General features: G+C 34.2%; 1 protein-coding gene across 2 annotated transcripts in view; it reads left to right on the forward strand.

The window, feature by feature from the left end:
• The first annotated feature begins 6,866 nt into the window (after positions 1-6,866).
• Positions 6,867-27,532, forward strand: part of LOC149557873 (phosphoglycerate/bisphosphoglycerate mutase family protein) — a 53,395-nt gene continuing 32,729 nt past the window's right edge. For both annotated transcript variants that reach the window (XM_089832340.1, XM_089832341.1), the window contains exons 1-5: positions 6,867-7,345; positions 23,317-23,422; positions 23,866-24,082; positions 24,183-24,304; positions 25,267-25,365. In XM_089832340.1, coding sequence (XP_089688466.1) covers positions 7,005-7,345; positions 23,317-23,422; positions 23,866-24,082; positions 24,183-24,304; positions 25,267-25,365 — 885 coding nt within the window. In that variant the 5' untranslated portion in view covers positions 6,867-7,004. The remainder of the gene's footprint in view (positions 7,346-23,316; positions 23,423-23,865; positions 24,083-24,182; positions 24,305-25,266; positions 25,366-27,532) is intronic.

Raw genomic sequence — 27,532 nt, forward strand, 5'->3', positions numbered from 1 at the left:
TAGCTTGGAGTACATTCCCACTGTTGAGCAGGTTGTAGCCATCTTCACTAAACCTTTTTCATCCCCGTGGTATCTTCACTTGTGTTTTATGCTTAGGATGAAGGAAATTTTCCTTGGGGGGTCTCAATGATGAGTCCTTCTTTCCTTCTTTTATGGCTTTTTAGCTTCTTCTATCTCTTTTTGATGTAGGGTTTCTCCCACATGATTTTTCCTATTTATCCATTTTCCAGAGATTTGGTTGTGCTGGGTACCTCATTAGGTCATGTTGTTGGGACCCATTTATGCTTTCAACATTGTAGTTTCCTTTCTTTTTCTGCATTGTTTGTAGTTGCATTGTTGCTCATCTTGAGGGGGTGTTAGAGTAAAGGATTAATTTAATTTAATTTATTATATTACCTATCCCTTCTTATGATTTCACTTTAGGCACATGAATTTCTATTTAATAATTAAATATTAATTATTAGATGTCTTTTACCTCTTAGGGTTTCCCTATTAGGATTTTACGATCTCCTTTAATAGGATTGATCCATTGTATTTTATTTCATTCTTTTAGTCTAATAATATATTCTTCCATATTTTTAGAGCCAAACCCTTGTCTTCTCTTGTCTTTTTCTTCTCTGTGATAGGTTCTTGCATGCAAGTGTTCAACTGGATCTGTGGATTTGTTCTCATCAAATGCTTTAGAACTGGTATCAATCCCAACAAGATGAAGTATGGAGATGATCAAATAAAAAAAGGATCACGTGTTTTTCTATCAATGCCAAAGGGGAAGGTTGTTGACCTAACTGTCTCATTGGCACGATGAAGGGAAGTTGGTGTCGCAACCACTTTACAAACCAAGAGTGTTGTCATTAATTGACATTTAGTTGAGGAGATAATGCCACCTTATGTGTACTAGAAGACACTTCATCAATCTCCATAGGGGATAAAGACAAGATGAAAATTGTTACATTGAGCATGAAGAGTCATCACTTGGACATGACAATGCAGGCATGAAAAGAATTCAAATTGGGGTTAATATTATGATAAGGATGAGAGAATGTAGAAATGACATATAAAAAAGACTAGACCCGGAACAAACTAGCAGAGCTACCAATATAGATCCTACGATGTTGGCATCATAAGTTATTCATGAACCATTCACCAGTGTGAATATAAATTTTAAATTCACTGGTTTGAGTGGGATAATCTTCTAGGATTTCAACACCGATAAATAAGAGGACTTCACACATCTGAAAGAAGTAGTTGATGCTAAAAAGAAGTGAGAGGTGGTGTCTGTGAAAGTGAAAGCATGAAGTACAATGAGAAGCATAATAAAATGGTGCACTAAACCAATTAAAAGGAAGACTAGAATGAAGAATGAGACTTGTCGAGTAGAGGATCAAGACAAAAAGCTACATCCACTTGTAAGAAAAAGTTGTGCACTACAAACATGTGAAAGTAGAGAGAGAAAGGAAGAGTGATACAATAAATATCACAGAGTTCACCCAAGAAGCAAGAGGAGATCATGTTGTCTTCTAAAGGTATTCACTAGAGATCTATTAGGGAAGAAGTTCTACACACATTAGATCACATTTGATTTCTCTCTAACAATTGTAATCATTTTGTAAGATCTTAACTAAGCATGCTTTAGTTGTAAGCACATGTTAATTCATGTAACCAGGTGCCTCTCAGAAGGAGTGCTAAATCCTATAACTAGGTTTCCTTAATAGGTTGATTGTAATCCTAATAGGTTACTAACATTCTTAACTAGATGTGTTCCCAAAAGGGACAAGTTGTAGCTCTTAACCAGGAAACCTTTTATCTGCAGTAAAAGGCTAGTGGGTATATTATCCCCACTGTGGTTTTCATCCTCTCATTGAGGGTTTCCATGCATAAATTTGTGTGTCCATTGATGAATGCTTTTGTGTGTGAGCTTATGTGTTTCTATTTTTTTGCATTCATAATTGTGTTATTACTAAAGTAGAGAAGTTTCTTGAGAATATAGACTCACGTCTTTGTCACATTTCCTCAGATTGCCAGTTTAAATTTTGCTGGTATTCTGTCATTTCAAATATATATCATTCATTAATAAATTTTACTTGTTTATGCTTTATGATATATTAAAAAATTATTCAGTGTTTAAAGCATTAACAATTATTTGTTATTTTTAAAGGAATTTTAGTAATTTTAGTTGGTGACTTTAGACAGTTCCCTCTAGTGAAAGACAAAGTACCATATGATAGTAAGAGATGAGAAAGGCTACTATGTGAATAATTCAAGGTTGTGGTCACATTGGAAAAGGTTCATAGACAAGATGGAGAGGATTTTGAACAAACAAAATATTGTCAACTACTCATAATTCTTAGAGCTGTGCAATGAACAATTGATGACTGAAGTTTTTTGATATCAAGAACAAGGAGAAACATTTCTCCAGAGACAAATGAAGATTTTGACAATAATGGTAATTTGTTTCCCACTAATGATAATGTTCACAATCACAATCAAACTAAATTACATTCTCTAAGAGAAATTTTTGCATGCATTATTGTAACAAAGTTTCAAAATTTATTAGAGCAAATGTTAGTACTTTTGATAACTTGATATGGAATTTTTTATTTCAAAGCATTAGAGATTTATGTAAACTTCAATTTTATGGATAAAAGCAAGACTTGTAAATGGAGCTCTAGGCTATGTTCAGGAAATAGTTTACAAACTAGGAAGTATGACACCAAAACTACCCTTTTTTTAATGGTTAATTTTGAAACCTACTTTGGATTGTCATTCAATAACAAATATCCAAAAATAATAGTCATCAATGCTGCACAAAGAGATTTTCCAACTCAGATACGGATGCAATTGTCTTGGGCATTAACAATACCCAAATCTCAAGGTTTGACACTTCAAAAGGCAACAATTGATATCAGACCTACATAGAGGTAAAGAAAGATATTTGTGACAATATCTTGTGTCAAGTCATTACAAGGGTTGAGGACAATGCCCACCATTTTCTTATGACCATTATCAGAAAATGAAAAGGGGAAACAACTTGAAAAAAAGAAAACTAAAGAAAAAATACTTAAGGCAATAGAAATCGATTAATACAATATTTGTCTACAAAATTAACAATAAATTTGGATATAATAAGGACATGTTTACAATACTACAATTAATTGATGTACATAAGATGCATTTTAAAGTTATGACTATGTACATTTCTTGAAAGCTTTTAAGTAATTGTTTTTGCAAGACCTACTAAAAAATATATTTGTTGATCATCATCATCTTAATTTCAAATTTTAATATTGTTATCAATAAATGTGTTTTGAAGTTATTATATTTAGGGAGTCCAATCTATATGTACTCTTACTATTTATTGTAAAAAATTACATCTCTCTCTCTCTCTCTCTCTCTGACACACACATGCAAGCACACATGCACACACACGTGCGTGCACGCATACACACACACACACACACACACACACACTTACACTTTGTTAATTTTTTAGATATTTGAAGAAAATAAAAATGTTGAGACAAAACACACACACACACACACACAATTTGTTATTTTTATAGATATTTGAAGAAAATAAAAATGTTGAGACAAAACAGACAGACAGACACACACACACACACGCACGCACGCACGCATGCACGCACACACATATTGTTATTTTTTTCGATATTTGAAGAAAATAAAAATGTTGAGACAAAAAACAATTAGAGTTGAAGACTCTTTTGACCATATTGATGTCAAAGAATACACATTGAAGAAAGAACAAACTAATTATCTTAAAAAATATTTCTTATAGAAATAAGTTTACTAAGGTTTCAACCGCCAACTCTTAAAAATTTAGATCACTTTCGCAAAGATCCTATTCTTTCAGAATTAGTTGTTTGTGAAGAGTGTGATCGTGTTAAGTTGTATCTTGTCCTTCAAGAGGTTTGGTTAGAGACAACTCCTTTTCCCATTGAACTAGATGAATATGGACAACAAAAAGAATATTCTATTTTTATCAAAGTATGAAAATTGAATTTCAAATTGTATATCTAAATCTTACTTTATAATAATGTTAACTATAATCCTAACCCTACATAAATGCTTCATATACTCAAATTTATTTCAAATATAAACCAATAACTCTAATTATAATAATTTCTTCTAATTATGTTATAAATTTTATGTAGTGATAGAATAATACATAATTTGAAAGATAGTTGAAAAACATCAAGGCTTTAATTTATTTTACATAATACATTCACATTTAAAAATTAAAGCCTCTATATCCCTCCACTATCTACATATATATATTATATAAATACAATACATATATAACTAGTATATAATATCATACACAAATATATTCTTTTGATTAAAAAAAAATGACAATACAAGAATTTTACAAAATGGTACATATGTGCATGTGCTCCAAGTGGGACTAGTTTTGCTTCGCTCGCCCCAAAATCGATTGTTGGGTGGGTAGTAGAGACACCCCCTTGGTTTAAAAAATAACTTTTTTTTTTTAAAATTACAAAATCTTAGTTTAGATAGGATGAAATTGAAGAGCCTCTCAACTAATTTTTAGCTAACAATAATAATAATGTAAGTAAACAATTAAAAAAAAATCTAAACTAGCAATCACACCTTAGGGTGCAATGAGTACGCCGAAGAGACTTTGAAGGTCGATTATGAAAAAGAATGGTCTATTTTTTTGACATAATCCTAATCCTAAATAAGATCATAACCCAAGTTATAAACACAACCGAAGTCCTAATTATTAAATAAATCAAAATTATTATTCTAACCATAATCCTAATAAAAACCCTAAGTTCTCCCACAAAACTAAATATATTCCAAAGTCTAACTTCACTACTTACCTTATCCCTAATGTTAATCAATTTCATAACCCAAACCTAGATAATACTAAGTGCATTGTAATATATTACCCTAACCATAATTGTAACATTTACCTCAACCCTAACTCAATCCTAACCCAAAAATTAAAACCTAGTACAAAACAAAACCATAACCTAAACTCTAAATCTAATCCTAAATCTAACTATGACTTATACCTAAGTCCCTAATCATAATCATAATTACATCAATTATATAAACCTTAACCATAATCCTAATCATGATACAGACTATAATCCTAATCTTAAGGCCTAAAACATAATTTTAACCCTAACTTGAAGGAAACTTTAAATATAATGGTAACCATCACATAAACTCTAACTTTGAAAGATAATTATTAGTTTCATAAGTGAAGTATTAATTAATATGTACCTTAAATTATAAATAATCAAATATAAAGAATATTAATAAATTAAAAACTATTAAAATCTTCAAGCTAAATATAATAATGAAATTATTAAGAATATAAATAAATTAAAAATTCATAAAGGCAAAAGCCTAAAATGCAATGGTAACTTGCAAGCCTCTCATGTGGGATGTCTTGGGTTCGAATCTACCTTCGCTTAACATATAATAATAATTAATTCCAATAACTACTAATAATTAATCTAGACTTCAGTCGTTTACCAATAAAACAATTAAAAACTATTAAAATAAAATACTTAAATAAACTAAATTTATATAATTAAAATAATATTTATTAAAAAGTAACTAAATAGTTTGTTTATTAGATAAATTGAACAAATTTTTATTTAATTAGGTGTAAATAATTTTTTAGCACATCTATTATACCTAATGTTAAAACAATATTTATTAAAAAGTAACTAAATAGTTTGCCTAATAGATTATTAGTTCCACAAATATTTAAAAAATTGAACAAATTTTTATTCTAATTAAGTGTAAATATTTCTTGAGCACACCTATTATAGCTTATGTTAAACCAATACTTCAAAAAATACAATAAAAAATAAACTATGCTAACAAAAATTAATTTTATTATGTTTATATTAATTTAATATATAAACAGTATATTAAATATATATTATATTATATTATCTTATTTTATCTATAATAATGTATAATTTACAAAATATTAAATATATAGTATTATTCTTAAAATATTTAAATCTAATATTTTCTATTATTTTTTAAAAATAATTTGATTTATTTAAAAAGAACTAAATTTAATATAAAATATTGATAAAAACATTACATCCATTTTTGAAAGTGAGACTATTAAAATATATTTTAATCACTACCTTTAAATCTAAGGCAAAATAAAATAAATTAAAATTGTATTGAAGAGAATTTTTTATCAAACCATAGCTGAACATACATATATTAGCCATCGTGAAAGAAAAATACAATTATGATGTGGTGTCACATGAATTGTGTAAAGTAGAAATTGTCTATTTTGGGGAAATAAAATGAATGCTTAAGAAGAAATTGCCTATTTTGGGATATAAAATGAAAGCTTCAAATTATTTCAATCGTCTTGCACATATATTAGATAGTATTGAACGTTGATCTAAAAATGAAGTTTCCATACTTCAGAAAAGGGTCCCAATGCCATGAATGCCAATGTAGAAAAATACATTTATTGTCTAGTGTCACATGAATTGTGTAAAGTAGAAATTGTCTAGTTTGGGGGAAATAAAACGAACGCTTTAGAAGAAATTGCCTATTTTGGGGATATAAAATAAACACTTCAGATTATTTCAATCCTCTTGCACATTGTATTAGACAATATTGAAAGTTGATCTAAAAATGAAGTTTCAAGAGATGCTTCCTATATAATTTAGAAAAAAAATTATTGACAAAAATGATATCTATGATATGATTTGAACATGTTCAGATAAATAAAAGGTTGGTATTTAAAAAAAATAGTTAAATACTAATTGTACCATATTTCAAATGTGCATTACAACGACTGGTTTAAACATAAGGCAATTCTAAGGGCCAAACAAATCCTATCCATTCATGAGTTCATTCTTATGCAGCAGATGATTTGTATTCCCTTTGGCGAGATAAAATTCAAATAATAGAAAGCAAAGGGGAAAATCAAATACCTACCAAATTCTGTTCTGTCAGCCAAACAAGCGAGAATGTTCATTGCTGACCATGCAACTATTCTACGGAAAGTCCAGGTAATGCAATCCTCATCGTTTAGAGGGCGTTTGGTTCCATTCGCACCATTGCTTTGCCAGTTGTCGAAAACCCACAGATTAGAATGTAGATTTAGAATCGTTAGACTGAAAATTATGGCTGGTGGAGGTGAGAAAAGGAAAAGAGTGGTAATTGTGAGGCATGGGCAGAGCACATGGAATGAGGAGGGAAGGATTCAGGGCAGCTCCGACTTTTCGGTTCTTACACAGAAAGGGGAAATGCAGGCCGAAACATCCAGACAAATGCTTCTCCGAGACACCTTTGATGTTTGCTTTCACAGGTTAGTTGCTTTCATAAACCTTCTAGCATCGTGAAGGAAAATATTTGTTTGCTAAATTTCCCTTGCATAGTGGCGTCTCTTCCCTTAAAATTCACATTGGTCTCGTATGTGGAGTGCATCAGGGAAGAGGTGCTTATAGGAAAGTGTCTCTTCTATCCAAGTTCTAAGGAAATTGTTTCTTATTCAAGTTACTGGAAATTTCGTATACCTGAGCGAGCTTGATCATGAAGATTTGTGTAAAAAATCTGCGCAGTCAATCCTTTGGAATTGTATTTCATATTGGGAATTTGTGTTCTTATCCAGGTTACTTGGAATTTGTTTAGCTGAGCGAGTTTGACGATAAAGATCTTGTGTAAAATTTTTTCCCAGTCAAATCCTATCTTGGAATTGTATCCATCTGTGTATTTCATGCTGGAAATTTGTGTACTTAAGGGTACGAGGAATTTGTATACTTATCCAAATTAATGAGCTTTTGTGTACCTGAGTGGGGTTGACGGTAAAGATCTTGTGTAAACAATCTGCCCATCCACTTATAATTTGGAGCTGTGCCAATCTTTGTGTATTCATCCAGCACTGGACCTAGTCCTGTCTGTTAGTGTTTAGGAGGCTTCATTCATTGTGTTCAGCCTTTATAGTTCACCTGGAATTTGCATCTGGCCTTGTCAGTTGGGATCTGCATGTTAGGATCTAGCAACACTGAGAACGGGGTGAATCGGCGTGGCAATACTTTCAAACCAACAATTTATTACTTTGCAACTTAATTATAAACATACACAAATAACAATATAAGAAAGTGAAGCATAGAATGATAAGGAACTCATAACACCATGATTTGTTTTCAAGGAAACCCTAGTGGTGCAGGAGCACCAAGAAAATACATCAAAGTATTCTATAGTATTCATAATTAAATTCAGTTACGTTTGCATTAGTAATCTCATCAATATTAAAGGTTAAAAGAGTCTATTGTAATGAGTTGTCCTAATATGGTCTTGAATTGGTTATTTGATAAAATTTGTATAAAATAACCATGAAGTGGTAAAATAATGATAAAAGATATTATTATTCCATTCTAATATGTTTGGAATATTCTTGTGAAGTTGTAAAGTCATCTGAGTCAAATATTGTAAAAGTTGTTAAAAGACAAAATGAGAAGTTAGATGGTCATAAGAGGAAGTTGAGTAGTTATAACTTCCACATGAAGGTGTAAAGGCTATTAAAACCTTTGTAATGGTCGTTCATAGGCATGATGTAAAGTTGGATGAGCATTGGAAGCATTTTGTTATCATATTTTCATTGTTTAAATCTATTGTTTTGTTGTCTTGAAAGTTTTTTCTCTTGTTTTCAGGTCTTGTACTGTCATGTCCCCTTTTTAGTGACATGTCATTTTCAGTGAATTTGCCTATCATGGACTCTCATAGGTAGATGATTTTGGTGAGAGAGTCATTCTGATGGTCTATTTTGCTCTTGGAGAGATGGGGTTTATCATATTTTTATTTTTATATGTTATGCGGGGCCAAAATATTATAATTTTGAGTTGAGTTGCACTTTTTTATTTTATAAAATTACTTTTTTATAAAAGTGCATTATAAAGGGATTTCATAAGAATATTTTATGGATACTTCTAGAAGTTCTTAGAGGCTTCTTAGAAAAGTGAATAAATAGGGTGTTTGGCCTCTCATTTGGACATCCCAAGTTTTGAGTTACACTACTTTTCTCTTTGAGCATTTGTGGTGCCATCTTGGTTTGCAGATTGTCATTTGATCTTTGGGAACGGAGTCTTCTAAGGATTTGCATAACTGAGGAGGTGAAATATCCTTTGAAGGATTACACTTTGGAAGTGGTATTCAGCTACTTCAAGTTGGGCTTATTTGGAAATTTTCAGCAGTGTTTGATTTTCAACTTGGACATATAGTTTTTGGTCATATCTCACTATTGGCTGGAAGTTTGATTTTTATTTTCTGGGAGAATTTTCCTTGGAGCCTGGTGATTATTTCAATACCAATTTCGGCATCCTTCATCCCAGCATTTATTTTTGCTGGTTGCCGTACTAGTCCGTACATGTACGACTGTACTTGCAGGCTGTACGGTCAGCATGTCGGAGGGCAGTTTGGAGTTGCATTTTCATTAATTCGCCTTTAGCATTCAGTCTCCAGCATTTGCGCAATCCAGGTTCTTTCATTTCAGTTTGTAATTGCAAGAAATTCTCAGTTGTATTTAGCTAGTAAGGGTTTATTTGTAATGTGCCAAGTTGTAATGCCTTATGATGAAAATCCCATATCATATGTAAAAGCATTTGGTTATCATTGAATGAATATATTGGCACTATTTTGCATCAGTTATTTGAGTAGATTTGTTGCACAAAAATTTCTTTATTCTGCAATTTACTTTTAGCAGTGTATTTAGTTTGCATGCCAAGTGTTTGATGAAATTTCACAGTTCAGTATTAGTGGTTATCAGTGGCCTATTGGTAAGGGCCATTACATGTACGACCATGTACAGCTTGGAAACAAGTATATTTCTACTGTGGTAGTTTAGTACATTGAATAAGCTTTCCATTGCTTTTGGTTTGAGATTATTTCATGCAATATTGAGGAAGTTTGTAATGTCCCCTTCTCCGTGCTAGCTATTGTGGCGCCTAGTTGGTCTATCTTTCCATTCGAATAGGCTAACGACATTTGATTTAGGATGCCAACCAATCAAATGAGTTTTGGTTTTAGTTGAGGAGATTTTAAAGGGGATATTGTAAGGTTAAAGTCATATTATTTTATTGAGCTGAAATATAAAGTACTTTATTGTTTAAAGCCACTTAATGACAAAATGACTTAAGTGACTAAAAGACGAAATAGTCTTTTATCCCACATTGCTAAGTTGTTTGTATCTCCCCTCACTTTGACGTTATAAAAGAAAGCATTTGCTTTGGGATTGACACCATAGATATTTGTTATTATTCAAATCATAATCGGTTGCTTGAATGTGACTGGATATTTTCTAAGGATGAAACCCCTTGAGGAAAATAGTGAGGTTGGACACAAACCTAGTACTCACATTTTAGTTTAGTACTATAGTGATTCGATATGTTGATCTACAAGAATGTGAAGCTTCAAAGGCAAAGGGAGAACAAGATGTTTAAATCTGTAAGCTTAATACAGGTATGTATGGATTCCATTATTACATGAGCAAACGATATTCTGCAACTAAAAACTCAATAGTTTGAGGGATGTATGACCGGTAGGAAGCAGTAATAGCTGCACAATAATAACGTCGGTCTGTGGAGTTTGAGTATGGTATTGGAGGACATGGGGATCTAGCTATAACCACGTTAATCACAACTCCCATTTTGATAACATTCAACAAGTGTATTAAATTGACGACAATAGAGGTAACTGGGTGATCATCAAGTTAACGTGAGTGGAAATAACACATTAACATCGTAGAAAGCAGCCCAAGCACGTGGTTGGGAGACAACCTCATTTTATCGGACAAAAGAAGAGTGCATCCCGTGATTGCTGTTCCCAAGTTGTGGAATTACAAAATCTTTTTTCAAGTGTCTGCATATGATATTAAATCAATACCAGAAGTGGCCGTGGGAAAGATAGTGGCAGGCAACATTCAAACTGAGTGTTACTCCAAACTACAGAGGTCAAGACTCGAATCAGCAACGTCATTCATCCATCACTTCAGCAGGCGGTAATTCCTTGAATGAATAAGGGTGTTTACAATACTTTCAATTTGATAAAACATTTGACTCATTCTTGTAGTCCCCTTGCATATTTGAAATAAGATAATCTGTTATTTATTGAACAGTAACTGCATATTCATTAATTCTTAGTTTTTTTGAGGTCACTGCTATTGTTTGGAATTGACGAGTTAACATGTGCGGAATAGTTATTTACTTAAATGGGATACAACAATCACAACAGTAGTATCAACATATCCATTAACCAGTTTGTATGCCAACTATTTGATTAAATTCCAAGAGTTAGAAATTGATTTCTTTAATCAGATTAAGGGCTGGAATATTACAGTGGTATAAGAGCCATAAGTCTTGCCATCTTTTGGGAAAATTTATTAAATAATAGGTTGGAATGAACAGGAAAATTGACAGCTAGGTATGAGGAAGAAACTTTATAAATTTAGTCACCTCCAATTGGAACAAGTAGTCTTTAGAGTAGATTGACATTGAGGATAGTTATTCAGTCGATGAGGAGTTAATTTTTGGAATAGGTGAACAGGTTGAACAGGCTAAACAGGTTGATCAGATTGAGCAGGCAGAAGAGGCAAACAACATTCAAATGGCTCATAACGAAACTGAACTGGATCGAGAAGTAAGGGAAACATTGCGGGCTATCAAAGATGGACAGAGCAACATTGCTAATGTGCTTCAGCAACTTGCAGGTGCTATGCAACTGTTAGCTCCACCTCACAGGGCAGCCCTGAGTCATCACAGTGGAGGTAGTAGTGTGGCAAGATCACCTCGAGCTATTAGGGCACCCACACGAAACATTGACAGGTCTTTAATGCCCGCTTTTAATGCAGAGGAAGAGGTGAGAGATTGAGATGCCCAAGGAAGGTGTCAGGACTTCCGATTCATTTTGATGATTTCCTTCTTGAGGCAGATTTTTATGTGGTCGATTTGGATGGGTTATATGCCATGTTGGGTAAATAGTGGTTGCAGACTATTGGTAGGTACATAGTTGACCATGATAAGATGTAACTAGAATTCTTACAGGATGGCAGACAGGTGATCCTCAAGGCTTTGCCAGAGGGAGAACCCAGATTGATTCCAGCCCATAGGATGGAGGCAATCATGAGGCATGATGACATGGAGTGGGCAGCCCATTGTTTTATTTCTTCTAAGACTACCTTAGACTCAGGACAACAGATTCATGTTGACATTCAGCCGGTGCTTGATAAGCACAAGAGGGTTTTTGAGGTCATACCTCTAGGGATTCCCCCAGATAGAGGGTTTGAGCATATCATCGAGTTGGAGGAGGGTACCAAACTCGTCATCATGACACCTTATCATCATCCTAGCACTATAAGGAGGAGATTGAAAAGACGATTGAGGAACTTCTAGACATGGGACACATCAGACCTAGCTCCAATCCCTTTGCTTCTTCAGTTGTATTGGTGAAGAAGAAGGATGACACTCTACGCCTGTGTAATAGTCACACTTTCTCGTCTATGGAAAGTTGGCAACTTCACTGTAGCCGCTGATATTCATTAGAATGCATAGAAATTAAAAATTATATTTTTAGGCATTTTGAAGTGACGACTAGGGTGTAAGCTATAAAGTATTTGTAGTATTTTGCGCTTGATAAATGTGAAGGCAAAATGAAATTAAAACATAAAGATCCATAAAAGAGACTTTGCTTAAATGGCCACTTTTAGGGCAATTATTTCATTACATGTCCACATAATATATTCAGGATGCAGGTCAAGTTTGAGTCATATAGTTTCTGATTTGGGGTTTTTTTGTGATTATTAAAAGGAATAGTCTGCCCTTTCCTAAAACTAGATGACAAAGTTTTAAGCTTTTTTGAACCCTTACAAGAGGATTTCATATGGAATGTAAATTTATTTAATTCCATGGAATTTTGAGGAACTCAACCTTTTGAAGCTATAGTGATGATGCCTTTCTTCTAAGACGAAAATTTATATGATGCTTTGCAATTGGAGGGAGAAATTAGTTAGGTACATGCAATGATGAATAAAATGACTTTTGAAGTGCAACTCAGCAAGTCTTTTCTCACTCACTGTGACTAAAGTTCAGAAAAATAAGATTGCTATTAATTTTTTCAGGCTTCATTAGCAAAAATCTATTGAATTCGTTTCTAGATGTGAAAATGTAAATTTTAACCCAGAAATATGATAAGTGCATTCAAACACACATTTATACTAAATCAAACCACAACACCATTGATCGATTGAATGCGTAGTTAAACACGAGGAACAAACACATAGATCAATTCTCCCAAGCTCCTTGATGTTTGGGATGAGCATTAGACGAGAGGGAGAGAGATTTAGTAGAATACCTTTACTCCATGAAGTTTTTGTGGTAGGGATGTTTTAGGGGAGGGGGATGTGTTTTTGGTATAGGTATGGTTCAAAGCCAAATTTTAGGGGAAGACTACTAAAAAAAAAGGTAAATATATATATATACACACACACACACATGCATTTATATATATATACATATATACATATATACATATATATGCATATATATACATATATATACATATATACATATATCCATATATATGCATATATATATATACATATATACATACACACACACACACACACACACACACACACATATATATATATATATATATAGAGAGAGAGAGAGAGAGAGAGAGAGAGAGAGAGAGAGAGAGAGAGAGATACATACACACACACACACACACACACATATATATATATATAGAGAGAGAGAGAGAGAGAGAGAGAGAGAGAGAGAGAGAGAGAGAGAGAGAGAGAGAGTTCAAATATGCATATCATAACATTATTAAACCATTTACCATAAACATTTAAGGAGCTCAATAGAATGAATACATAGAAAATTAACAAAATTCAAATACTTCCATTGTAAAAATACGGTGTACATATAGTGAAAATGCTTAAAGGCTCCAAGTTTCATGCATGGGATCAAAATGACATAAAGAGAAGTCCAACTGAAGTACAAAGCACTAAACAGTAAAAAATAACATATGAGTTCAACTATATAATCACATGGCCATAAGAATCAAATTAATGACAATTCACCTTTTTAACCTCCAAATAGGGTTTGATAATTGAGGCTAATATCCACATGGGGCCCGCACATCATAAAAATATAATAAAATCACTTTTTTAAGAAACAATAAATGTTTTATTTGGTGGAAATAGGCGACGAGTTTGGGTACCCAAATCCCCCCCCCCCCAAGTTTCCTTTGATGCCCAAAACAACGTTTCAGAAACGTCTCAAAATTTTGACAGAAAGGTGACGCTGGAATCCTGTTCACCTGTCCTCGCGTCCCTGTTCCATACCCGGAACTAGAGCAGGGGTTCCAGGGTAGGGGATGTGACCTCGTGGAACATTGTAAGAATATAGGTGTTACAAGCTAGGGTTGTCGTTGCACCAAAAGATCGACCTTTTAATGCCCCATACAACCACTAGACTTATAGAACATAGGAGGTGGTTAAGCCATGTCATGAATCCTAAAGGGAATGTTGGTTGTTATTACAACAATCCCCCCTTAGCGTTACTCAAGGAGATTCGATCCTGTGACCAAGCTTTGATGCCACTTGTTACAAGCTAGGGTTGCTATTGCACCAAAAGATCGATCTTTCAATGCCCCATACAATCACTAGACTTATAGAACATAGGAGGCGGTTAAGCCATATCAGGACTCTTGAAAGGGAACGTTAGTGGTTAGTTTAACAATAGGTTCTTTTAAGGATGAGATATCCTAATTTAGTAGCATGTACTAAAGTTTCCACTTAAGGATTATTTGTTCTTCGAGAAGTAGGTTTATATAGATTTCAGCCTAGGACATGGACAGTGTGGATTAAGTGTTGGTCGAGATGGTTAGAATTTGATTAGCATGCAAGACAAGCTAGGATTGATTACAACTAGAGGGATGATAATGATTTAAGAGATGGAGGGTTATGATTACCTCAACTTGCATGGGGAAATGAAATGCAAACAAGTGAACACTCTGTAGATGTCCTCAACTGTGCTCGGATACTCCCCTATAGGAATATCATCAACATTCATGCTAACAATTTTCCCCTTTACATTGATGACAACATGGATGAAAAAAATATCTAAGTTCCATGAATACCAAATATATATCTTTGCTCTTGTATTTCTTCTTTTCAAATCCTCTTCATCAATCAAGTCCAATTCTCAGGAACAACTCTCCATCAGTGTGTTGCTCCCCCATAGATATACTTCCCCTATTGACATCAATATTTTCTCCATTGAATGTTTTATATACACATCTTCTACCCCATTTCAATGTACCATGAGATGTTTTTCATGTACATATGCTCCCCATTGACGTCAATGATAATGACATCATTATGTTAATTCTGCTGCAAAAATATCTTCAACAAGTTGTGTCCAAAGACACTGTTAAAAGCCAGTTACCAAGAGTCCTCCATGACTCAGCTCGAACACAGAGACTCCCCATAGAGGAAGCATCAAGCATCCAATTCAGATAAATAATAGTGCTTTGTACTGCTGGACTGATGCAATCTTTGCATCAACTATTTAGAAGTAGGCAAGGGGATAACCCCAAGCATACCTCTCAAGTACTCAAATGTATCTTTCGACAAGGGTTTTGTAAATATATTTTCTATCTGCTCTTTTGTATTGATATACTCTAATCTAATCTCCTTCTCTGCAACAATCTCTCTCAAAACATGATACTTAATCGATATGTGCTTTGTCTTAGAATGTAACACAAGATTCTTAGACATACTCACTATACTTGTTTTATCACAATGTATGATAACTGGCTCTATAAACTCAACTCCAATGTCCTTCAACATTTCTTCATCCACATGATTTGATTACAATTATTGATTGTTGCTGCATACTCTGCTTATGTTGTGCTTTGTGAAATACAATCCCATTTCTTGCTTAGCCAAGAAACCAATCTTCTTCCTAAGAAGAATGCTCCATCACTTGTACTCTTTCTGTCATCCATACTGCCTGCCCAATCTGCATCAGTATATGCACATAAGGCTCAATCTGCATCAGTATATGCACATAAGGTAAATTCATTCGATCTATCATACTATAACTCAAAATTAGGTGTACCCTTCAAAGATCTGAAAATTCTCTTTGCTGTTGCATAATGTGATTCTTTAGGATCAGCTTGAAATCTTGCAACAATACCAACTGCATTAGCTATATCTGGTCTTGTATGAGTCAAATATTGCAAACTTCCAATTATAGATCTATACTTCTTCTGCTCAATAGTAGGTGCCTCATCTTTGCTAGATACCATAGGTGTACCAACATGTTTACAACTTTCCAAACCAAATCTTTTCAACAAATCTTTCATATGCTTAGTTTGTGATAAGAAGATACCATCACTATTTTGCACAATTTGCAATCCCAAGAAATACTTCATCTCACCAATCATGGACATCGCAAATTCCTTCTTCATTTCACCAGCAAATGCTTCACTTGCTTCATCATCACCTCCAAAGATTATATCATCCAAAATTACTTCAACAATCAATAAACCATTCTCAATTTCTTTCAAATACAAGTTATTGTCTGCAGTACCTTTAGCAAATCTTAGTTTTGCCAAATGCTTATCCATACTCGCATACTAGGCTCTAGGTACTTGTTTCAATCCATACAAAACTTTCTTCAGCCTACAAACCATGTCTTTTTTTGTTAAAGGAAAACCTTTAGGCTGCGCAATGTAAACTTCTTCAAGTTCTCTATTCAGAAATGCTGATTCACATCCATCTGATACACTTTGAATTTCTTGTTAGTTGCATTTGCCAAAAACATTCTAATTGCCTCTATTCTAGTAATAGGTGCAAATGTTTCCTCATAATCTATACTTTCTTTTTGTGAATAACCTTTACATACCAATCTTGCTTTGTTTCTCACAACCTCACCTTGTTCATTCATCTTGTTTCTTAAAACCCGCTTAGTTCCAATAACATTCTTGTCCTTAGGGCTAGGAACTAATTCGCATGTATCATTCTTCTCGATCTGATCTAATTCTTCTCTCATAGCTTTAATCCAAAAGTCATCTCTACTAGCTTCATTTGCACTTTTAGGCTCTACTAGAGAAATCAAGCCTAGTTCTTTTCTTTCTACCTTGTTCCTTGTCATCACTCCTTTGTCCTTGCTACCAATAATTTGATCACCAGGATGATTTTTTATCATATTCTTATTAGGTGTCATTGTTTGAACTCTTACTTCTGCTCTAGGTTCACTCCTTGGTTCTTCTCTCTGTTCCACAATTTGTATGTCATTCTACAAGTTTGTGTTAGTTTCATAAAACAACTCAACATTTTCATGGTTAGCCTTGGATTAACCTCTTCATCAGAATTATAATCAAGTATTCTTTCTTGAATTCCAAACTTCTCATCAACCTTAACATTCACGCTCTTAACGATAGTCTTAGTTCTTTGATTAAAACATCTGTATGCTTTACTTTACAATGAATAACCAAGAAACATACCTTCATCACTTGTTGCATCAAAATGACCAATTTCATCTTCTCTCTTAATGTAACACTTACTCCCAAAGATGAGGGTGTATGACCAAACCAAAGCTCACAAGGGGTACTACCAGTACCTTGTCTGATTTGTACTCTGTTCATGGTGTACACTGTTGTATTTACTGCTTCTCTCCAGAATATCTTTGAAACATTGTTTTCAAACATCATAGGTCTTGCTGCCTTTGTTATTGACATGTTGCTCCTCTCTACTATACCATTTTGCTTAGGTGTCTTGGGGGCTGACAGCTATGTTTTAATGTCACAAAAATTGTTAAACTCATTCGAAGTAAACTCTTCACCTCTATCAGATCTAAGCATTTAATCCTCAATCCATATTCATTTTCAACTCTATTCTTGAACACCTTAAACTTACCAAATGCTTCAAATTTCTCTCGAAGAAAAGCTACCCACATCATCCTAGTAAAATCATCCACAAGAATCATGAAGTACTTTTCACCATAGAACGCTCTTGTCTTTGTAGGACCACTCAAATCTGTGCAGTAAACTTCGCGGATGTTTCGCTGATGTAGTAAACTTCTTGCTTGGAAAAGAACTTTTCTTCTGCTTTGCCATAACACATTCCTTGCATACCATGTTAGTAGGCTTTACAACTTTAGGAAAATCTCTAACAGCATGTGTAGTGCTCATTTTCACAATGTTATCAAAATTTATGCAACAAAACCTCTTGTACCATAATCAACCGTTATCAACTTTATCAACTAAGCATGTCATTTTAGTAAAATTCAATTGAAAAACATTACCTCTTGATCTTGTACCAGTGCCAATCAACTTACCATCTTTACCCTTGATTATACAAGTCTTCTTTGTGAATTGCAAGTAATATCCCTTGTCAACTAACTATCCAACACTTAAAATATCATGTTTCGGACCACCAACAAAATAAACATCATCAATGTTAGTTTCCCCATCAAGAGTAGTAGATTCTATTCCTTTTATGTGACGGGCCGTGTTGTTTCCAACTCTAACAATTCCTCCATTACAACGGTTGAATTCAACAAATTTATTCATATCACTAGTCATATGATATGAACAACCATTGTCCATGATCCAATCAGATTTCTTCTTTTCAATTTGTGACACTAATGCCTTTTCTTCTCTGATTTCTTCTTTTTTAGAATTTTCCTCTTTGATTGCAACAAATCCTATTTCATCACTTTCATGATCACTTTCACTCAAGAATCTTTCCACACTAGCTTCTAGATCTTCATCATTTGCATAAAAACATTCTTCTAGATTTCCTAGGCTTGAAGTTCCTCTTATACTTTGTTACTCTCTTAGGGCACTTAGAAGCATAATGACGATATTTATTTACAATTCCAACATTTAAAGATTTTCTTACCTTCAGGTTCTCTTCTCACGAGCAAGGCAATTCCTTCTTCAATCCTTTTGTCTTCTTCAGGTCTTCCTTTGCTGCTGCTAGCATAATCTCCATTAGTACTTGCACTCCTAGTCAATGCAGGTCGAACACTCAATGCACTGAAAGCAGTTTCAGCTCTAGGTAAATCTCCACTCCATCTCAACCTTATCTCAGTTGACTCCAATTTTGCAAGAAGAGTCCCTTTTGTGAACTTTTCTATGCAAGGTATAACTTGTTCAATCATCTGCGCTATCTGCTTATATGCAGGTGTCAAAGTTTTCAATATCTTCCATACAATTTCATCTTCATCCTTCTTTCCATCACAAGCCTTAATTCTTGCAATGATTTGTGATATTCTACCAAATTAACATCTTACCGATTTTCCATCATTTTAGCTTCTTGAAATAAACATATCCAATTCTGCAATCTAATCTTCTTAGCATGCTTTTCACCTTCATAAGTAGATTATAGAGCTTTACAAATTTCATGTGCCAATTTAAAAGATTTTACCCGATTGTACTCATTCTCAGGAAGGGTCGACAAAAGTTCTTCCCTAGCAAGTATATTGCATGTAAACAATTCTTTCTGCAGTTTAGTACATTTCTCAAGCTTATCTTCTTCAACCATTTCTTTCTCCTTCTTAGCGATCAACCAATATCTTGGACCCATGCATAGCAAATGTATCTTCATCTTCTCTTTTCAATTGCCATGGTTGGTTCCATCAAACTTTGGACTTTCTTTTCTAAAATGACTTGCCATAAATCTCCTTAAGCTGTTAAGATTTTCCTTCAATGACTAGAGGCTCTAATACCAATTGTTAGAAAGTAAAGTCCACCAAGATAACTGAGAAGGGGCGGGGGGGGGGGGGGGGGGGGGGGCGCGGGCGGGGTGGGGGGTGAATCTGTTATGCAATAAAAACAACTCTTACTAACCTTATTAATTCTGAAACATATTATCAGCAAGTGCAACAACTATAAGAAGATAACCATACACAACACCCCCAAACTTGTTAGCTAGGGAAACCCTTGATTAGAGGGAAAACCTCGGCCTGTCGGGGATGGTATTGACAAAATGATGTACAAATATATAAATTCCTAGTAAGAGGATGGACCCTATTAAGAGTCAATGAAATACATTCATTGCATATCAGTCCCTGTTAGAAGACTTTGAATCCTTGTGAGGAGATTCCAACCTTGTTAGGAGTTGTGCCAACCCTATTAGGAGTTGTGGAAGGCAGAAAGACCCACTGTCCAAATAGCTTCAGTGGCAAGACAACCGAAATTATTGTCCAACTGGTCTCTGTATTATCCTTCACAGAATATTTATACCAATAAACAATTGTCCACTACATCTTTGCCAAATGCAATCTCTTTGTTAGCTTGTTGTGCTTTATCCACACCAAACACTTCTCTAATCTTAATACTAGGCTCATTGGATTTTACATCCAAGTTCGCATACTCACATCACATAGAATGCCTTGAGATCACTTACTCACTTACTTTGCAACATCCACTTAATCACAATTCGCAATTACTTGCCACACATACACTTAATCACAAGGAAAACAACTTTCTTTTATACCAAATCCTCAAACTAATTATTGAGTCGGCCTTGAGGCTTTCTTAATTTACAATTAATATAGGGCCACACTAAGATAATACAATACACGTTAAAATATATCTTTTCATAGTTATGTAACATTGTCAGCTCACTGTCTTCACAAATCTTCACACATGCAACTTTGGACTTTGTGCGATCAACTACGCCATCATTGTCACATCTTCTTCCTCTTTCTATTTCTCTTAACTAGATTCTCTCTGTTAGGAGATATAATCCAACTACTAGAAACCGCTTCTCAAGAACTCTGTCAGAACTCTATCTTTAATAAATCTTGAATAATTGTCAACTGCCTTCGTATTGCCTCATGCGCTCTTAGCCACGTCATTATGACTTTTTGTAGAACATGTCCTTAACTGTGCTCATTCTCCTCTTTAATACTCGAACCTTATGATCTCAATCTCTGTCTACTGCTCTATTAGTCTTCACAGAATCATAAGCATGTTGACATCAATGACAAACACAGTCATGAATGCGACACACAATCATGCTAACAATCTCCCAAATGTTCTAGCAATGCTAGGATACTCCCCCATGGGAATAGCATCAGCTTTCATGCCAACAACACCCATTTGGATACTTGGGGTAATGCAAGTGAGGAGAGACTTTGAGTTGTGATGGACAGTCAAGTCTTTAATCTGAATGTAGGATGGAAATGGAAAATGTCGTTTTTATAAAGTTCAGTGGCTTGGAGGAATAGAATTTTTATTTATTTTAAGTTTATGGAAAAGATTGAGGAATGTGCATAAGCTTAATTTATCAAATAATTTTGATTTATTTAATTAATTAGTAGAAGAAGACTGGTCACATTTATTTAAATAGAAATTGCTCAATTAATTATTGGTAGAAGAAGATTGTTTAATTAATCAATGAAGAGGAATTATCCTAGTTAACTTAAAATATTATTTATCTAATTAAAAGGAGAGATGGAAGGGTGATGATGGCCAGTTAGATAAGATAAGATAAAAATATTAATGTCCAACAAAAAACCATGAGGGTTAATGGGACTGAGCATACAAACAAAAGAGCCGGCCCAAGCAGCAGCACCAAAAAGGTGACATAGAAGAAACAAACAAAACAGGGAGAGAAACAAGGTAAGGACTAAGGATCCTTCCTTGCCACAAAGAAATCAGTAATAGAGAGACAGGGCTGTGAACGATCAAGGGCCTTAGAATGCCGCCGGGAACCACTGACAAAATGTCTCTGCTTGGAAAGACTAGTACAGTGTCTGACCGATCTGGAATGAGGAGTACTGGATGGCCTTTTCGATCCCCAAGGAGAAGGCAAGGGAGAGAAAAAGATGGCAATGTGCGGGTCGGAAATATGTGTCCAAGTTTTATACATTGCATCAAAATTATAAGTGAGCCTTAGAATGCAGGAGCAAATTTTTAGTGTCTAAATTAGATACATTGCATCAAAGTTATAAGTGACTCATGAAACATTTGGGGTCTGTCTGAGAAAATAAATGTATACCACCCATTGGGGTATGTAACATTGTATCTTCTTTCAGAGTCACCTGGGACTTTTATTGTCTATATCTCATGGCTTGCACTTGGTCTTGTCTACTGGGTTGTGCAGGTCTCAATGTGGGACTTATGTGCTGCCTTATCTGTGGAAGCTGTACTGTACTTACTGATACTTTCCATAGAAACATAAAATTTTCATATATTTGGAAATGATGATTTGACTGAGCTAAATTTTCTCAGAACTGTCTGCTAGGTATGAGAATTTTTAAGGCAAATGTTGTTTGTGTTTATGGTCCTGCAAGATACTAGACATGGATTAATACATAAAGATTATTAAAAAAGCTCCGGATTGAATGATTATTATAAGGGCATCTAGTTCGTTGGATACCCTTGTAAACATACAAGACATAGGTTGGCTTTCAGTGATTCAATTTAGATTTAGGAAATCTTGCTCACTATTTAAAGAAATAGTTCACCCTTCCCAAACTACTTCAAACCTTTAACCTTCTTTATACAGAATGTACAATTTTAACACACATTATTTTTGGGATTTTAAGAGGACCACAAGCTTTCAAAATTATAATGAGGGCGCCTTTCCTTCGCAAAGAAAATATTTTTGCTGCTTATAGATTCCTATGATGATGACAAAAATGGCTTTAAAAATTCAACTTGGTGAATTTCATTCTCTTTTATTACGGTGTGAGTTCAGATAAGTTTGTGCTTTATTATGTCAGGCTTCATCAACAAATATCTACTGAGTTCAAGGTTTCTAGATACATATACATTGCATTAAAAGTATAAATAGCTCCTTATACATTTGGAGTCATTTTGGAGGGATTGAGTATATTCCATAAACTTCTCACACCCACCCCTAGAAAGTTCAAAATTACAATGCAAGGAAAATATTTGTATTGTGCTCAAACTCATGACGTTATACCTTCCTTACAATAGACTGCAGCAATGTATCGTTTTCTTATAATTCACCATGCTTTATTTTTTATTATTATTGTCGCCTATCGTATTCTTCAAGGGGTTTCAAAGATTGCTACTTATTTTTCTTCTTCTAATTTTTAACTTCCTTTTCTGGTCTCTCACATTCTGCAAGAAACAAACTACATGTTTATGTGTGGATAGATTCAGCAGGCTGTGAATTTCAAATTTTGTCACTTGCTGTTTCTTTATAAGTGCACCTTATATATATCATTCGATGGTTTAGAACTGAACCAAAACAATATTGACCCAAAGTTTTCTTGATGTTTACTTCAGTCCTTTAGCCAGATCAAAGCGAACAGCTGAAATCATTTGTGACTCTCGGAAAATGGAAATGATTCCAGAATATGACCTGAGAGAGATTGACCTTTATTCATTTCAGGTTCGTAGAAGTTCTCTACTCCTAATCAAATGCAAAGCAGTCTGGTGGTTGAATTATGCCGAGGAAAAATCCATAGTTTTGCAGGATAGCAATGTGATGAATGTTTACAATATAAAATCTTAAAGTCAAACACAATGTATTCAACCAAAAACACACACTTCCAGGGGCCTTGCAAGAATTTTTGGGTTTTGGATAAACATGCATTACAAAAAGTTCAAATATTGTCAATCAGTGAAGCGGATTAGAACATTTGTTTTTATATATGATAACGGGTTCAACAAACTTTGTTGTAAGTTTAAGCATTGACAATATATAGATTAATTATGTAGTAGAAAATGAACATTATGAGTATCAGAAAGGTTGAATAAAGAATAGAACTATTTTTTAAGGGTTATGTTTTAAGCATATATGCATAGTCTTTCATGTCTTGCATTGTGTCACAGGGGTTATTAAAGCTTGAAGGGAAAAAAAGATATGGAGAGGCATATAGTCAATGGCAGAAGGATGCTGCAAATTTTGTTATTGATGGGCATTATCCTGTAAGAGAACTGTGGGGACGGGCAAAAGCCTGCTGGACAAAAATTCTAAGCCACAAAGGCCATTCAATACTTGTAGTTGCTCACAATGCGGTGAATCAAGCTTTAGTTGCAACTGCAATAGGTAAGAGGTTGTTTTCTATTGCCAAAAGTATTTTGGTGTCTTTTTTCTGCTGCATAAAGGTATGTAATAGATATTTTTGTTTGAACATTGTATTGTTTAGGTCTTGGTCCTGAATATTTCAGGATGCTTCTGCAGAGCAATTGTGGCATCAGTGTGTTAGATATCATGCCAAGCATCATTGGTAATGGATCTCCATATATCTGTCTTGATCGGCTCAACCAGGTAGGAATTGGAGTTTGTAGATATTGTTTAATATTGGTTAAATGTGGAAAATGGAGGTGATTGATGACAGAACTTTAGTGCATATTGGAGTGAGCAAGGGGGGACTATATGATATTGATTCTACTAACTTAGCTACTAATTGATCATGCATTTTGTTGCTTAACCATGTTGTCGGTAAATTCTATATTGTAGCCGATGGGTAAAATTGCATCCGAAAGGGTGCATGACGGTTGAGTCACCCCTTCGGGAAAGTACATGTACATCATCCGAAGGGGTGACTCAACCGTCATGCGCCCTTTCAGATACAATTCTAGCCGTCGGCTACAATATAGAATTTACCGACAACAAATTAATAATTCTTACACCGAATTTATGTTTTTAAAGTGCATGTACACTTGGGAACTTATGTTTTTTAACAGTTGCTAATATTTTCTCAATTTTATTGGTGTCTAAATTTTGTATTTGTTAAGCCTCTGGTTTTGATATAAATTCTTACATCTTGGACAAAGGGTCTAGGAGGAACATGTAAATGGCATTGTAAATTCAAGTCAATCTTTGAAACTTTTATCTCTTTCAGTTCCAAGTCATTTTGATATTCATCAAACATTCATGCAGTCTCTGAGTGGATTCTCATTGTTTCAGTGTCTGTTTAATCAAATCTATTTCTTTACCATTTTCAGAGGTACATTGTCTGAAAAATTTCAAATGCCAATTCTCATTACGATCCTCTGAACAACTATTTGCTGTTCAAATCTGTTATTGAGTAGAATTTATTCCAAAATGTTATGCCCTTCCTCAAAACATTCCTCTTGCAAGCTCTGATAGTTATTTTCTCTTAGGGAAGATTCTAAAATATCTTTTACGCACATATTTATTGCTTTAAATGGTCAGTTTATTGGCTTTACACAAGTGTGGGAATAAGGTGACTAAAGTAATGATGCAGGCTGAATTTTGGGTTGCAGACGCCAAACTCGCCAATTACTCCTGGTCAGTTGGTGGGCAGGAAATCTGAAGATACAATTATACTTGTGTGCCATGGTACTAATGGGAGCATCACTGAGGTATAATAAATACTCGGGCATAATATTGAATTTATTAATCAATATTCTCTCATTGGTTTAAAATATTTATTTGAGCCTTGTAATTATCTTGAAGCTAAGTTGGCTTACCCATGTCAGATAACAGTCTGATGATCCAATTTGATGTAAAATAGTTTTAAAAAGATCATATTTCAAATACTTTGAGAAGGTGTATGAACTGAAATTTAATCTCTCTTTAAATGTTTCTGTTGTTCAAAATCATTGATAAATGCTTTTGAGTACTAATGAGCAGCTAGCTTACCTTGATTAATATCTTAGTTAGAATCGGATGTATGTTTGATATCAAAATCTTTTTGTAATTATGGATGTTTTAAATTTTATGTAAGAAACACAAAGCATACCTTGCCAGGGTCCACATACGGCCTGATTACATGGATGTAAGCTTATGTATCAATTTAAAAATTGCAGCAAACTTTTTTCTTCTTGTAGATGGTAATCATTTTTGAATAAGTACTATATGTACGAAAATGTCCACTTGGTCATATTGCATAGAACGTCTATAAGAAGTGAGATTTGGGAACCTGGAAACGTAGAAATCTACACAAGTTCTAAAGTTAATCTTGTGCATCATTTGTGAAATTTGGGAACTTGGAAACATAGAAATCCACAGAATTTCTAAAACTAATCTTGTGTATTGCTTGTTTTAGAATACTCAGATATTTCAATTTTTAGTGCGGGTAGGAGTGCAGAAGGATAAATAGGTCACTTCCATAAATTACTAAATATATGTGGATTATCAGGGATATATAAATGTTTAAAAGAATGAGCACTGTGGTAGTGTTGGTGGTGGATATGATCCATAGTCATTGGAAGACAAGGCTCTCATGGAAGGGGGCCTAGACAAGAAGGGGGCCTTATACGTAAAGAAAAGCAAGGAGTATACCAAGCCACTTGGGTGTTCAAGTGTTTTACTTTAAAACCACAATAACCACTCACTAGATGTAGGAAACATACGAAATGTGATCCGTTGATTTTAGCTGGTACTTGTAAAGCTCCACCGGACAGCAATCTCATGTGTCAACAATTTGCTTTCGAGTAACAATGCAAGAACCTTTGGAGAAGGCTAGTGACTTATTCTATTCTAGACCTAGAACTAAAGGAAACTAAATGCATACTACTGCTACACCTAAGGAACAATATAGAACAGAAACATCTTTGACATCTAATCTACCCTATGCTTACTAATTAAAGGACATGGGACAAGAGAATGATAAGGATTCAAAGAAAAAAATGAAAAGAGGTGGACGAAGGCGCACCAAATAGGAGCAGCTTGTTTACCTTTTCTACAACACACCAAATTGTCCTTTATGAACAAGTGGATGTTTGCCGCATGGTTTTTCAACTTACTTTTCATAGTTTCACTTATGATACTTAGAAGATTGTCACAACCTTTCATAGTCATGCCTCTTCCTAAACAAAACTAACTGCTGCCTTATTTGTTTACTAACTGCTGGCTTTAATTTGTTCATTTATTATAAATAAACTGCTGCCTTTGTAAAGTGATGAAGTTGCTGCACATATAAATTACAGCACTCGTAAAAAACATGATTTCTGTCCTCTGCTCTTTTTTTTTTAGGATACTCACCGCCCAACATTTATTTTAATGCCCCCTTAGGTAATCACACCTTTTCCAATTTTTAAATATATGCCCTTTGACTTTATTTGGGGGGACTCAGCCTTAAATAATATAATTAGAATTTATTTAAACCTCTAAATAGGTCAGCCCTCCCAAAGTAATTATGATACTTAGAAGATTGTCACAACCTTTCATAGTCATGCCTCTTCCTAAACAAAACTGACTGCTGCCTTATTTGTTTACTAACTGCTGGCTTTAATTTGTTCATTTATTATAAATAAACTGCCGCCTTTGTAAAGTGATGAAGTTGCTGCACATATAAATTACAGCACTCATAAAAAACATGATTTCTGTCCTCTGCTCTTTTTTTTTTAGGATACTCACCGCCCAACATTTATTTTAATGCCCCCTTAGGTAATCACACCTTTTCCAATTTTTAAATATATGCCCTTTGACTTTATTTGGGGGGACTCAGCCTTAAATAATATAATTAGAATTTATTTAAACCTCTAAATAGGTCAGCCCTCCCAAAGTAATTATGCTCAATACTCA

The sequence above is a fragment of the Cupressus sempervirens genome, chromosome 5 (assembly GCF_028749045.1).
Source record: "Cupressus sempervirens isolate cs-2001-9-10 chromosome 5, ASM2874904v1, whole genome shotgun sequence".
Taxonomy (NCBI): Eukaryota; Viridiplantae; Streptophyta; class Pinopsida; order Cupressales; family Cupressaceae; genus Cupressus; species Cupressus sempervirens.